General features: G+C 44.1%; 1 protein-coding gene and 1 long non-coding RNA gene across 2 annotated transcripts in view; one reads left to right on the plus strand and one right to left on the minus strand.

The window, feature by feature from the left end:
• Positions 1 to 6760, minus strand: part of LOC135363920 (uncharacterized) — a 27264-nt gene extending 20504 nt beyond the window's left edge. Inside the window, exon 1 of the long non-coding RNA XR_010410296.1 lies at positions 6624 to 6760. This is a non-coding gene — a long non-coding RNA (uncharacterized LOC135363920). The remainder of the gene's footprint in view (positions 1 to 6623) is intronic.
• LOC123838848 (sterol 26-hydroxylase, mitochondrial) overlaps positions 6726 to 14806 on the plus strand; it is a 34382-nt gene continuing 26301 nt past the window's right edge. The window contains exon 1 of the mRNA XM_045867977.3: positions 6726 to 7605. Within this exon, the coding sequence (XP_045723933.1) occupies positions 7342 to 7605 (264 nt within the window). The 5' untranslated portion in view covers positions 6726 to 7341. The remainder of the gene's footprint in view (positions 7606 to 14806) is intronic.

A 14806-nucleotide genomic window follows, 5' to 3' on the forward strand; every position in this document is an offset into this window, starting at 1 on the left:
GGCTGTCTGCTCTGTTGGTCTTGTGAACACTAAAGAGGCAGAGTGGCATGACGTGGAAGGGTATGTTCCTTCCCATCTCCTCCTGGCCCTCAGTGAAGACAGAGGGTCACCCTTGGGTGAACTGTAACCCTAAGCTGCAGGTGGTCATTGTAATATCAGAGGATAATCCTGAAAGCTACACGGCACCGGGACGCCTGGGTGGCTCAGTTGGTTAAACAGCTGCCTTCGGCTCAGATCATGGTCCCAAGGTCCTGGGATCAAGTCCCGCATCGGGCTCCCCACTCAGCAGGGAGCCTGCTTCTCCCTCTGCCTGCCGCTCCTGCTTATGCGCTCTCTCTCTGACAAATAAATAAAATCTTAAAAAAAAAAAAAGCTACACGGCACCAAAGCAATGTTCTGCAGTGAAATGGAAGATCAAATCTGCTAAGTCTTGTAAGTTAAAGAATCCTGCTCCCAGAGGGAGATGGGGGCACCCAGCAAACTCCCAAGCTATTATATAATAAATGATGTTGGAATAATTAGATGTTATTTAATTTAATGATGTTGGAATAATTAGATACGTTAACACCCTAGGTCACACCGGAAACAAAAATTCATTCTAGATGGATTGGATTGCTCAATGTGAAAAAATATATAGCATATAAAAAACAAAACTATCAAATATTAGGTAAAATATATGAAAGTTTTTTTCTTTTTTTTTTTAAGGATTTTATTTATTTATTTATTTGACAGAGAGAGACACAGTGAGAGAGGGAACACACGCAGGGGGAGTGGGAGAGGGAGAGGCAGACTTCCCACAGAGCAGGGAGCCCAATGCGGGGCTTGATCCCAGGACCCTGGGATCATGACCTGAGCCGAAGGCAGACGCTTAACAACTGAGCCACCCAGGCGCCCCTATGAAAGTTTTTTCTGCTAACAATCTTGGGGTAGTCCCAAGCAAGATATGAAACCGAGAGGTCATAAAAGGAAAAAAATGCCAGGCTGGACTACACAGAAATGAACAAAAGATACTTAAATGCAACCAAGATATAGGGAACAGATGACAGAAGAAAATACTTGTAATATATAACAGACAAAGGTTAATCTCCCTAAATAGGAAAAGAACACCAACACACTAATAAGAAAGACAAAAACAAAAAACAAACAAAAAAACTCGACAGGAAAAAGATCAAAGGATATAATGAAGGACTTCATAGAGAAATAGAAATGGTCAATAAGAATATATTTTTAGAAACCCTGAGCCTTTATAATATTTAAAGGAATTCACATTGAAGTATCAGTATGACTCTTTTACCTGTAGGCGAAAAAAGATTTGTAAATACAGAATAAGGTCTGGAAGAATATGCGCTAAACCCTGCGCAGTGTTTCATTCTGCGGGAATATAACTGAGGAAGCAGAGCAGGGGTCTTTTATTTTGTTACTTTATATTGATTTTTCATGTGGTGAGATTATGGGTGATTTTTACCTTGGGGATGTTTTGTCGCTGTACAATTTAATTCCTTGGCAAGCAGTGCAAACATAAATTCACTGCTTTCAGGGGGTTTGAAAAGTTTCTGTTTATTTTAGTTTTCAAAATCACAAAAAATGTATGAGTTAATTAGAAGAATCAGGCCAGTTTTTACCTATTTTCGCATCTCAAATTTTTTTAGAGGGGGAGGGGCAGAAGGAGAGGGAGAGAGAATCTTAAGCAGGCTCCAAGACCCTGAGATCATGACCTGAGCTGAAATCAGGAGTCAGACAGGGAACTGACAGCCATCCAGACGCTGCTACAACCAATTTTTATTCACACTATTTGTCCTTGTACTTAATTCATGGATATCTTCAATTATACAATTTCCCCAACATACTTCTTTCTAGATATCCCCCCTACTGAAAATAGAAAAGAAAGAAAACAAGGAAGAAGGAAAGAAAGAAAAAAAGAAGGTGCCATATATATACAGCTTTGATTATTTTAATACATTATTATTGCTTTCACTAAAGTTTTGACTCTAGTGAGGACCAAAGTGACCAGGATAATAGATAGCCAGACATCACTTTGGGAAACAAGTTTTCAGAAAGGTCAAAAGAAAACGTCCTTGCTATGTGACTTTTGAATAAGCCACTTGAAAAAACTAGGTATTACATGTACATATTACATAACTCAAAGAGTCCAAGAGAGTGTGCTGGGGAGTTGTGTCCCTGCCACCTTTGTTCCTGAGGCAGATACCATTACAAATAGTAATATCTAGTATATCCTTCCAGAGAGAGTCTACGCATGTGCAAATGTTGGCTTAATTATAGGGTAGCCTACTGTAACACTGGTTTGCCTCTTACTCTTTTTACTTAAAAAAATAGATCTTAGGGGCGCCTGGGTGGCTTAGTTGTTAAGCGTCTGCCTTTGGCTCAGGTCAAGATCCCCAGCGTCCTGGGATCGAGCCCCGCATCGGGCTCCCTGCTCTGTGGGAAGTCTGCCTCTCCCTCTCCCACTCCCCCTGCTTGTGTTCCCTCTCTCGCTGTGTCTCTCTCTGTCAAATAAATAAAATCTTTTTTAAAAAAATAGATCTTAGAAATTGTTGTAGATCAGTATATCGATAGAGCTGTATCATTGTTTTCAATGATATGCAAATGCAAATGATTTCAGTCATTGAATGATGGTTAACCATCATTTACCTCATTAGTCCCCTACTGATGAGCACTTATGTTGTTTCTAATATTTTATCTGTTCAAGCAATGCTGTGATAAATATCCCTCCATGGGGCACCTGGGTGGGTCAGTTGGTTAAGCAACTGCCTTCGGCTCAGGGTCCTGGGATTGAGCCCTGTAACGGGCTCCCTGCTTGGCAGGAAGCCTGCTTCTCCCTTTCCCACTCCCCCTGCTTCTGTTCCCTCTCTTGCTGTCTCTCTCTCTCTGTCAAACAAATAAATAAAATCTTAATAAATAAATAAATAAATAAATAAATAAATAAATATCACTCCGTATTTGTGATTTTGCACATGTGCAAGAATTTGTAGAAGAAATCCCTGTAGGATTACTGGCTCATAAGGTAAGTGCAATTTATTTTTTATTTTTATTTATTTTTTAAGATTTTATTTATTTATTTGACAGAGAGAGACACAGCGAGAGAGGGAACACAAGCAGGGGGAGTGGGAGAGGGAGAAGCAGGCTTCCCGCTGAGCAGGGAGCCCTATGCGGGGCTCGATCCCAGGACCCTGGGATCATGATCTGAGCTGAAGGCAGACACTTAACGACTGAGCCACCCAGGCGCCCCCCAAGTGCAATTTAAATTGTGAATGCTCTGTAGTAATTTGTATTCCTTTGAACCATGATTAAGGGTTTGTTTCCCTATACCTTCAACTACATAATGATATCAAGCTTTTGATCTTTGCCAACCTCATAGGTGAAAAATGGTCTCTTACGTAGTTTTGATTTGTCTTTCTTTCATTGCAAGTGAAGTTGAACATTTTTGTATATGTTTAAGGCCATTTATATTTCCTCTAAGGTATCCATTTATTATGTCTTAATTTTATTCAATTTCATGTATTTAGTTTTAAGCGTTCATTCAAATTATAAAAATAATTTTTGCTATTTAAAGATTCGCTTGCTGGGTAAGAAAAAATCCAGCTACATGGTATTTACGAGAGATACTTCTAAATCAAAATAACTGGAAATAGAGGGATGAATAAAGATATATCAAACACATGAATAAAAAATAAAGTAGGAGTAACAATATTAAAACCAAAGCAATTTAATATTTTAGATTTATGAGAGGTGCTATTCATCAAGAATATATAATAGTCATGAACCTTTATGAATCTAACAACAGATTTCAAAATATAAAACAAAAACTGTTGGAAATACAAGAAAAAAATTTTTTTTAATACAGCTTTTTTTTTTTTAAGATTTTATTTATTTGTAAGAGAGAGAGCACAAGCAGGGGGAGCAGCAGGCAGAGGGAGAAGCAGGCTTCCCGCTGAGCAAGGAGCCCGATGCAGAACTTGATCCCAGGACCCTGGGATCATGACCTGAGCCAAAGGCAGACGCTTAACTGACTGAGCCACCCAGCTGTCCTGAAATGCAAGAAAATTTGATGAATCCACAAATACATAATATTTTGGGGATACTAAAATGTATCTCTCAGAAGTTAACAAATCAAGTAGACAAAAGTAAGTAAGGTTATAGAGGATCTAAATAACAAAATCAAGTTAATAAACAGAGAATACATATTTTAACAAGACACATGGAATGTTCAGAAAAAGAAACAATTATGAGACTATAAAAACATTTTGATAATTCTAAGAAGACCATATACAATCTGACCACAATGTAATAACTATAATTTAATAACAAAAGAATGGAACCTTTCAAAACAAAAAACAAAACCGCAACTATTTGCAAGAAAATAAAATCACCTTTCTGTATGACTCTTAGATTAAAAAGAAAATCAAAATGGAAATTACAAACTATTGGGACATGAATGACATTAAGGGAGAATGTTTAGTGAATCTTGTTGGAATGGCCAACACAGTAACATGTGAAAGTGTATAGCATTAAAAGCATTTATCGGGAAATCAGAAAATTTTACTAAGCGGTCAGTTTTTTAAAAAGGTTAAAAAATAGAAAATAGCAAGAAAATGAATCCAGTGGGTGGAGGGGAAGAATAAAGATAAAAGCATACATCAGATTTCTACTTCTGTTAATACTGGACTTTCTTCTAAGGATAGCTAGAAAAGCTATCCTTACAAATATGACAAGCATTTACTTGAAGCATAAGCAGAACCAGAAGATGGAAACCCAGAGTAAGTTAGGCATTAGGTACCACTTTCCTATTAGTGGTATTTCCCATTTTCTTTTCTTAAACTTTTTTTTTCTTTTAAATATTTTATTTATTTATCGGGGGGAGAGAGAGAGAGAGAGAGAGAGAGAGAGATCACGAGCAGCGGGGAAAAGGAGACTCCCCATTGAGTAGGGAGCCCAACGCGGAATTCGATCCCAGGACCCTGGGATCACAACCTGAGCCAAAGGCAGACGCTTAACTGACTGAGCCACCCAGGCACCCCCACATTTTCATTAGAGGAAGCTGAGTGGTTTAGCCTCACAGAACTGGGTGAAGAAACGTTGGAATCCATGATCTCTTACACCCAACTTTAGGTAGGGATCCCAAAGGGTTAAGGACTGATTAGGATTGCAGCTTGGCTTCAAAGAATCTCACTCCTGAAATTGAATTAGGCTCATCCTGGGTTGTTTGTGCCTTCAGGCAACTGTCAGAAACAAAAGTAAATCTTGTCTGAGGAAAATGAAATCATCCTAAACCTTAATGAGCTCCACCAGAAACTTAAACAATGCATTTTTCTGGCACACAATCAAAAGCAACCAGGCCCAGGAAGAAATACCGCAACATGAACAAAAACCACTAGAAACAATGGACAACAGAAACTGTTTCATGTAGAACCCAGATATTGGAGTTATTACTCATAATTCTTAAAACAACTATGTTTACAAAATATAAGGGAATAATAAAAGATAAAACTAAGAATTCTGACATAAAACTAGAAATATAAAAAAGGACATAGATTTTAAAAAAACTATTCAAAATTAAAAACTGAAAAATACAATAGCTGAAATTAAGAATTCAATGGACAGATTTTTTTTTAAAGATTTTATTTATTTATTTGAGAGAGAGAATGAGATAGAGAGAGCATGAGAGGGGGGAGGGTCAGAGGGAGAAGCAGACTCCCTGCTGAGCAGGGAGCCCGAAGCGGGACTCGATCCCGGGACTCCGGGATCATGACCTGAGCCGAAGGCAGTCGCTTAACCAACTGAGCCACCCAGGTGCCCTCAATGGACAGATTTAACAGCAGTTTAGACACAGCTGAATTGAGGATTAAGGAGCTAGAAGAGACAAGATAATTTTAAAAAAATGCAGAAGAGGGGCACCTGGATGGCTCAGTCGATTAAGCGACCAATTCTTCATCTCAGCTCAGTTCTTGATCTCAGGGTCCTGAGTTCAAGCCCCACTTGGGCTCCACCCTGGGCGTGGGGCCTGCCTAAAAAAACAAAAGTTAAAAAAATGCAGGAGAGAGGGTAAGAGACAGGAAGGATCGGTCACAAGCCCTAGCATAGGTATAATCTGAAGTTTTAGAAGGGGGGTGGAGAAAAAGGAATGGGATTGAAGAAATGTTTGAACAGATGTCTGAAAAACTCCCAAACTGATGAAAGATTTTCAGTCACAGATTTAAGAAACCCTATGGCCCCAAATGGGATAAATACAAACATAAATCCACACCTAGGCCACATTAACTGACCCTCTAATTGTTGCCTCTTTGAACCTAAAATGGCCTTTCTCCCTCTGGCTGTTTGTAAATAACCAATTCTTCCAATGTTCTTAGAACAAGATTTACCATCCTGCTTTTAACTTTTTGAAATAGAAATAACGTTTCAATGTACCTTGAATATATAGAAGACAAAGGATTCATGAAACACTACTCTTTCTTCTTGGCAGTATTTTCTGTACTATTTTATTCTTTTCCATCTTATTAAAAAATAATTCTGGTCACAGTCCCTAAATCCGGGCTCAACCTACAGTTTGGAAAACCCTGCCTTAGCTGATTTAGGAGTGTGGAGAGAATAGAAATGCATTAACAAACCTCTAATATGTAAATTTGTTTGTTTGGCTTTTACCCTCCAGGAATCAGATGACCTTGGACACGGGCCGGTTTTCTTTTCTTCGCTGTGCTCTGCTTTGTTTGCTTCTTCTTCTTCTTTTTTTTTTCTTTTTCTTTGCTTTGGGGGTGGTGCGCATTATGAAAAGCCGGCGGCCAGTTAAATCTCAGCAGCCGGTTCCTGCTCTCGGGGAAGGGGGAACACTGGGGCGAGGGGGCTCTGCGGTAGCGAACCTGTAGGTCAGGCGAGGGCCCGGCTCGCTGGCTCGGGCTTCCTGGCCTGGAAGCGCCCGGAGCTTTCGAGAACTTTGCTGTCCTGCGAATGAAATGTCAGACCAAGGAACTTCAAGTTCTCCTTGAGAGTCCGCGGAAGTGCAAGGCGGGGAGTCGCGGAAGAGGGGGCCGCGATCGGCGCTCTGGAGGTCTCGGTAAATCCCGGGGTGCATCCTCTGCAGTCGTGTTGGCCGGCGCCTCCCCCCGGGCCGCAGGCTTACGGCTGGAGGAGGTGGCTTCTGCGTGTTCGTGAGGTCCCGTCGGGGAGAGACCGAGGACCGCGAGGAAAAGTGAGCGGTAAGGGGCCTGGCCGGCCTTCGCCCGGCCCACCCCTAGCCTTTGGCGCCCTTGAACCCGCCCCTCCGGATAGATCTCGGAGTGGGTTCCAGGCGCTCTTCGCTCGAGGTCCAAAGGCGCGGCGGCGCGGGCCATGGATCGCCTGGCTGCGCTGCGGGGCGCGAGGCTGCGGTGGGCGCTGCTGGGGACGCGGGTGGCCCTCCCTGGCCTCTGCCCGCACGGGGCCAGAGCCAAGGCCGCGATCCCCGCCGCCGTCCCGGTTACCGCCGAGACTCCTGGAAACGGGCCTGGCGACCGGAGACTGCGGACCCTGGAGGAGCTTCCAGGGCCCGGGCAACTGCGCTTCTTCTTCCAGCTGTTAGTGCAAGGCTACGTTCTGCGGTTACACAAGCTCCAGGTAATCGAGCTGGGGCGGGGGGGGGGGGGGGGGGGGGGGCGGTGCGCGGAGGCTCGCGGCCGGGGTGTGTTGGGGGGGTGAGCACCGGGACAGAGAAGCTGGAGATGGAGAGATGTTGGACAAAAAAGTGAAGGACACGAGAATTTAGCTCAGGACCGACTGGAGCTATGGTCCTAGACTGGACATCTGTAGGGATTATGTGTAAAAGGTAGACAGAACCCTTTGAACTGAAATTAATAGGTCCAGGAGTGGTAGGGCACCAGGGAGGAGGTGACTTGGGAGGCCAGGTTCCAAAATGAACAGAGGTTGAGAGAGGCAGGAACTGTCTTGGTAACAGAATGGCAGATGCAAGTGTCTAAGTTGCCAGATGTGGTAGAACCACTATTTAATTCCGGGATGGTGTTGGCTACCACAGACTTCTTCCAAAGGAAATGGCTTTGGGGAGGACTACAGACATCTCGCAATTTGCAAGATAGATTTTTCCATGGGGAGAAAAATGTCACTTCTCAGGGAGTGAAAGCAAAATCGTAGACGTTCAGGAAAAGGTGCATTTTTTTTTTGTTATTAAGGAATCAATGTCCAGTAAGAAGAGTTTATTCAGTGGAACACTGAGGCAGGGATGGATGGATATCCCACTGTGAACGGACGGAAACTGGAAAACCCAATGTGGGTTAAGGTGGAGAGGTTTTAGGAAATGAACTGAAGAGATTCATCTGGGATCTGTCTTCCTCATGACTATTACAAAGTTATAAACCCATCCACTCTGCCCCAGGCATTTTTCCAAGTGCTGGGATTCATTGAGAGGTGGCCAATGCCCTCATGGTTTATATGCTCAGTTGGAAGCTTACATCCCATGGTTTATATGCTCCTTTGAGGGAAGGAGGAGGACAAGGATATGAACAAGTCAATAAACAGCTCATTTCAGGAAGAGAACTTGAGTGCCCTGCAAGGAGAAGCCTGTCCAGCATTGGGGGCGGAGTGGGACCTTTGATTCATTTGCCCTCCACATGTGTGGTTCACAGTGATTGGCAAGAGGAGCGGGCAAGCTCACCTGCTGGGCTGGTGAGCAGGCTGGTTACCATGTAGCTGTGCTGGCCAGTAGTCAAAAACTCAGAGGAGCTGTGGGCACTGGGGATAGGACAGGCCTTTGAGCAGGGCCTCGAAGGTCAGACTGAGGGCCCGGGTTCCTCTGAGGGGCTTCGATGGGCTCTTGAGCAGGCCTGGGGGCAAGATGGCCTCCAAGGGACACTGTCCAGGTTATGGTGTGTGCAGTAGGGTGGACTAGACAGGAGGGGTAGAGAGGGCCTCAGGGGACAAAGGCTCGGGCGCGGTGTATCCGAACCACCCTCCAGACAAAGCTGGACCAGGAGTTGAGGATGAGCGGGGGAAATGACTCTGAGGCTTTGAAGCGCTATACTGACCGGTGTCTCTGCACCCACCCGGGCTGCAGCTGTCTCCTGGGGCTGCCTTTGTCAGCTCCTGTTCCGAGACTTGGTGGGCAGCTCCGAAGGCATTCAGAGATGGTTAAAAAATCATTCCTTCCGGGCTCAGCTTCAAGAAACCAAGTAAGCCAAGAAGCCAGAGTCCTGTAAACTTTTCCTACTTGATTTAACCTCTGGAAATATGAGAGGCCCAGTGAATGCCCCGAGGATGGCGACTAAGGATTTCTCATCACTTTTTTTTTTTTTTAAAGATTTTATTTATTTTTATTTGAGAGAGAGAGAATGAGAGAGAGAGAGAGCATGAGAGAGGGGAGGGTCAGAGGGAGAAGCAGGCTCCTCGCCGAGCAGGGAGCCCGACACGGGACTTGATCCTGGGACTCCAGGATCATGACCTGAGCCGAAGGCAGTCGCTTAACTGACTGAGCCACCCAGGCGCCCTCTCATCACTTCTTAGGGAGAGTTTACTGGAAGGTTTTGCTTAGGATTATCTCTGGAGCAGTAACTACCAAAGAAATTCTAGACCATCCTAGGAGGTGGAGGAGGAAGCAGGAGAAAGCCAGGAATGTGTAATATTTTATTTTATTTTATTTTAATGTTATTTTATTTTATTTATTTGAGAGAGAGAGAGAGCCAGGAGAGAGGGAGAGAGAGAATCTCAAGCAGACTCCCTGCTGAGCGTGGAGCCCAACATGGGGCTTGGTCTCACGACCCTGAGATCATGACCTGAGCTGAAATCCAGAGTCGTCTGCTTAACTGACTGAGCCACCCAAGAGCCCCAGGCATGTATAGCCTTTTAGAGCAGCCAGGGCTAGGATCTAAGAGAGCCCCCTGACTCCAGCCCCTGTATCCCAGAGATCTGGAGTCACATGAACCTTCCCAGGGCATCGATGGAAAAATACATTAGCCCTTCCCACTACATGCGGCTGGTGTGAATTAATAAAGAGAGGAGTGCTGCACATCTATAAAACCCAGTTAATACCCCTATTGAGGAGGAGGATACATTTCAGTGACCCACTTTGTATCAGTTCAAGTTTATTTGGTTGCCACTCACCCTGGCTTCAGGTAGCTTTACTGGCTCCTGTAACCAGAAAGTGTAATAGTTGGATGCCCTCCAGCTATATGGTTTGCTCTGGAGATTCATGAGATCGTCAAAGCTCTAGTTTTGTTTTTCTGCAGTTCTCTTGGCTCTGCTGTCTTGCAGAAGTTGGTTGACTGACCCGGGTTAATTGCCTGTCTCTGAACCCATCATAGTGGCCAGAGACATACTCTAATGAGCTTAGACACGTGCAGGCTCACCCCTAAAGCTGGGATTGGGGTCCCTTCCACCTAAACCATGTGAGTACTGCACAAAAGGCAGAGGACTGGAGCTGCTGGAAGGGCAGCTGACCATAATATCCCCCGGACCCTCAGTTGTCAAAAACTGTGCATCACACACAAAAATAATAAAATCAGCTCAGGGAAGCGTTGTAGGACTTAAGGGGTGGGGTGGGGATTGGAACATGTGAAAATCGTGCTAGTCCATAAATGCAGTTCCCTTCTCTTTCTTAACTAAAATAATACCAAGAGTGCTAGAAAAATGAAATGTGAGCGTACATTAAATTTATATGTAGATTTATATCAAATTGGTTTCTTTCAAAGAGGTCGGCCCAGAGAATGATGAGACCAGTTCCATATTCCGTAGTTCTTATCGTGGACTGCCTCAGTTGGCGACCCCTCGTGTGCCCCACAATGCCCTGTGCATGTAACTCATTTCATATGCATGGTTCTCTCTCTCTCTTTTTTTTATAGTTACACATATTTTTTCCTGTGATGAGAACTCTAAGATCTACTCTCTTAGAAACGTTCAAATATACAATACTGTATTAATAATTATAGTCACCAGGCTGAACATTACATCCCCTGGACTTATTTACTTTGTATCCGGAAATTTGTACCTTTTGACCCCCTTCACCCATTCCAGCCCCCTCCCACCTGCCATGGCTGGCAGCCACCAGTCTGTTCTGTGTATCTATGAATTCGGTTTTGTTTTGTTTTTAGATTCCGCATGGAAGAGAGATCAGTCAATATTTGTCTTTCTCTGACTTATTTCACTTAGCATAATGCTCTCAAGGTCCATCCATGTTGTCATACATGTCAAGATGACCTTCTCTTGGGCGCCTGGGTGGCTCAGTTGGTTAAGCGACTGCCTTCAGCTCAGGTCATGATCCCAGGGTCCTGGGATCGAGTCCCGCATCCGGCTCCCTGCTCTGCGGGGAGCCTGCTTCTCCCTCTCCCACTCCCCCTGCTTGTGTTCCCTCTCTCGCTGTGTCTCTCTCTGTCAAATAAATAAATAAAATCTTTTAAAAAAAAAAAAGATGACCTTCTCTTGTGTGGCTGAATAATACTGCATTGTATATATACCACAATTTCTGTATCAATTCATCCATCAACGGACACATAGATCACTTCTGGGTCTTGGCTTTTGTAAATAATACTGCCATGAACATGGGGTGCATAGATCTTTTGGGTTAGTATTTTCTGTTTTCTTTAGATAAATACCCAGAGTGAAATTGCTGGATTACAGGGTAGTTCTATTTTTGATTTTTTGAGGAACCTCCATACTCTTCCACAAGGGCTGTAGCAGTTTGCATTCCCACCAATGGGGCGCGACGGTTCCCTTTTCTCCACGTCCTTGCCAACACTTGTCATCTCTTGTCCTTTTGAGGTTCATTCCAACAGGTGTGGGATGCTATCTCATTGTGGTTTTGATTTGCATTTCCCTGATGATGAGTGTTGTTGAGAGTCTTTTCATATACCAGTTGGCCATCTGTATGTCTTCTTTGGAAAAATGTCTACTCGGATCTTCTGCCCATTTGTGAGGCAGATGGTTTTCATTGATATTTTCTATTGTCTTTTTAGTCTCTATTTTATTTATTTCCATCCTGATCTTTGTTATTTTCTTCCTTCTACTAACTTTGGGGTTAGTTTGTTGTTCTTTTTCTAGTTCCTCGAGGTGTAAAGTTAGGTTGTTTATTTGAGATCTTTCTTGTTTCTTGATGTAGGCATCTATCACCATGAACTTCTCTCTTAGAATTGCTTTTGCTGTATCCCATAAATTCTGGCTTTTTCCACTCTTTCCGTCCTTTCCCTGAAGCCTGCATTCCCATTCTCCACTGGACATCAGCATCAAAGGCCAGATCAAAGGCCAGATGATCTGTGACCTTCTGAACCTGGCGGGCTTTGTTCGAGGATGTCATGTCCAGCTCCGGCAGCTCCAGCACCAGGTCAGCCTCCTTGCTTGGCTGTGGCTCAGCCGGCAGCATGAGCAGCCCCATGGGGACTGTGGGAAGGAAGGGTGACCGGGCGCCCCCTCCTGCTCAGTCTCCCATGCTGCACAGTCTGCCCCTATAATTTATGCATGCACCACTGCCCTGTCCGTGTCCCTTAAAGCATGTTTGGTTCCCCTGCTCAGGAATCTCCACAGGGCCTGGGCAATCAGCTTTTAACTCTTCACAGGGATGTCGGAGGCCCCAGCCTCCTTTTCCCAGGCGCCCCCTCCTCTTTCAAGGTTTAGGATGCTGTATTTCCATTTTCTTTCTTTCTTTCTTTTTTTTAAGGTTTTATTTATTTATTTATTTGTCAGAGAGAGAGAGAATAAGCACAAGCCGGGGGAATGACAGGCAGAGGGAGAAGCAGGCTTCCAGCTGAGCAGGGAGCCTGATGCAGAACTCGATCCCAGGACCCCAAGATCATGACCCGAAGTGAAGGCAGATGCTCAACCAACTGAGCTACCCAGGCGTCCCTCTTTTTTCTTTTTAATTTTTTTTTTAATTTTTAAGATTTTTATTTATTTACTTGAGAGAGAGAGAGCATGAGCACAGGGGAGGGGCAGCAGCAGAGGGAGAAGCAGACTCCCCTCAGAGCATGGAGCCTGATGTGGGACTTGATCCCAGGACCCTGAGATCACCACCCGAGCTGAAGGCAGATGCCCAACCAACTGAGCCACCGGCGCCCCTGTATTTCTATTTTCATTTGTCTTTAGGTATTTTTTGATTTTCTCTTTTGGTTTCTTCTTGGTTATTCAGTAGGCTGTTTAATCTCCACATTTTCGTGAATTCTCCAGGGTGTTGGATGTTTGGTTTTTTGGGTTTTTTTTGGTAATTGATTTCTAGATTCATACCCTTGTGGTGACAAAAGTTGCTTGATAAGATTTTAATCTTCTTAAATTTGTTAAGACTTGTTTTGTGGCCTATCATGTGATCGGTCCTGGAGAATGTTCCTTGTGCACTTGAGAAGAATGTGGATTCTGTTGTGTTTGGATGGAATGTTTGGTATATGTCTGTTAAATCCATCTAGTCTGTTGTGTCATTTAAGGCCCATGTTTCCTTATTGATTTTCTGTCTTGGTGATCTGTCCAGTGGGGTATCAAATTCCCCTACTATTATTGTATCACTGCCTATTTCTCCCTTTAGGTCTGTTAATATTTGTTTTATATATTCAGGTGCCCATGTTTTATTTTTTATTTTTTATTTATTTATTTATTTATTTTTAAAGATTTTATTTATTTATTTGACAGAGCGAGAGAGACAGCGAGAGAGGGAACACAAGCAGGGAGAGGGTCAGAGGGAGAAGCAGGCTTCCCGCCGAGCAGGGAGCCCGATGCGGGGCTCGATCCCAGGACCCTGAGATCATGACCTGAGCTGAAGGCAGTCGCTTAACCAACTGAGCCACCCAGGCACCCCGAGGTGCCCATATTTTATATCATCACCTGTTTATATGGCTTCGAGGCTGGGCTGTTAAGTTCTGAGGCCTAGGCCTATGTCTTTCCCACCTCTTTGTCTCCCAGTGCCAGAGACAGGCCTGGGTACAAGGAATGTTCTCAGTAATGTTTAATAAAAAATAAATTTCAGGGGCGTCTGGGTGGCTCAGTCGGTTAAGCGTCCAACTCTTAACTTCAGTTGAGGTCATGATGTCAAGAGTCGCGAGATGGAGCCCCGCGTTGGGCTCTGTGCTGGGTGTGGAGCCTGCTTGAGATTCTTTCTCTTTCTCTGCCGCTCCCCACTCTCTCTCTCAGATAAAAAATAAAAATAATAAAAGATAATAAATTTCATACAACAGCCAAGGGACTGGGATGGATACCGAGCAGTGGCTACATCTGGTGGCAGACTTTGTGAGTCTCTCCTCAGCTCTTGGGTCCAGGTTGTGTGACGTTAGATGGAGTAAAGAAGAGACAGTGAGGGCGGTGGGCAGATGGAGTAAGCCTGACCCTTCAGGTTTTAGCTTTTCGAGTTCAGAAACTAAATTTCTTTCTTTTTTTTTTTTTTTAAGATTTTATTTATTTATTCATGAGAGACAGAGAGACAGAGAGAGAGGCAGAGGGAGAAGCAGGCTCCCAAGGAGCAGGGAGCCCGATGCGGGACTCAATCCCAGGACCCTGAGATCATGACCTGAGCCGAAGGCAGACGCTTAACCATCTGAGCCACCCAGGCGCCCCAGAAACTAAATTTCATCAGCAAATTCAGCATGGGCAGACTATTAGGGACTGACCAACACTGGCCAAACCCACAGAAACAGATTGTGGACCGGAATGCCCACATGTTTATTTACTGGAGAAGCTGGCCCTCTTGGGGATCCTAATACTCCATCACATAGAAACCCTGTATTCTAGTTATCTATTGCTGTGTAACAACCTACTCCAAAACATAATGGCTTAAACCAACATTTTGTTACGCTCCTGATTTTGTGGGTCAGGAATTTGAGCAGTACACATCAGAATTGAC

This window comes from Mirounga angustirostris, unplaced genomic scaffold, assembly GCF_029215605.1.
Source record: "Mirounga angustirostris isolate CCGP_5_RB_7025 unplaced genomic scaffold, mMirAng1.0.hap1 SCAF_3, whole genome shotgun sequence".
Lineage (NCBI taxonomy): Eukaryota > Metazoa > Chordata > Mammalia > Carnivora > Phocidae > Mirounga > Mirounga angustirostris.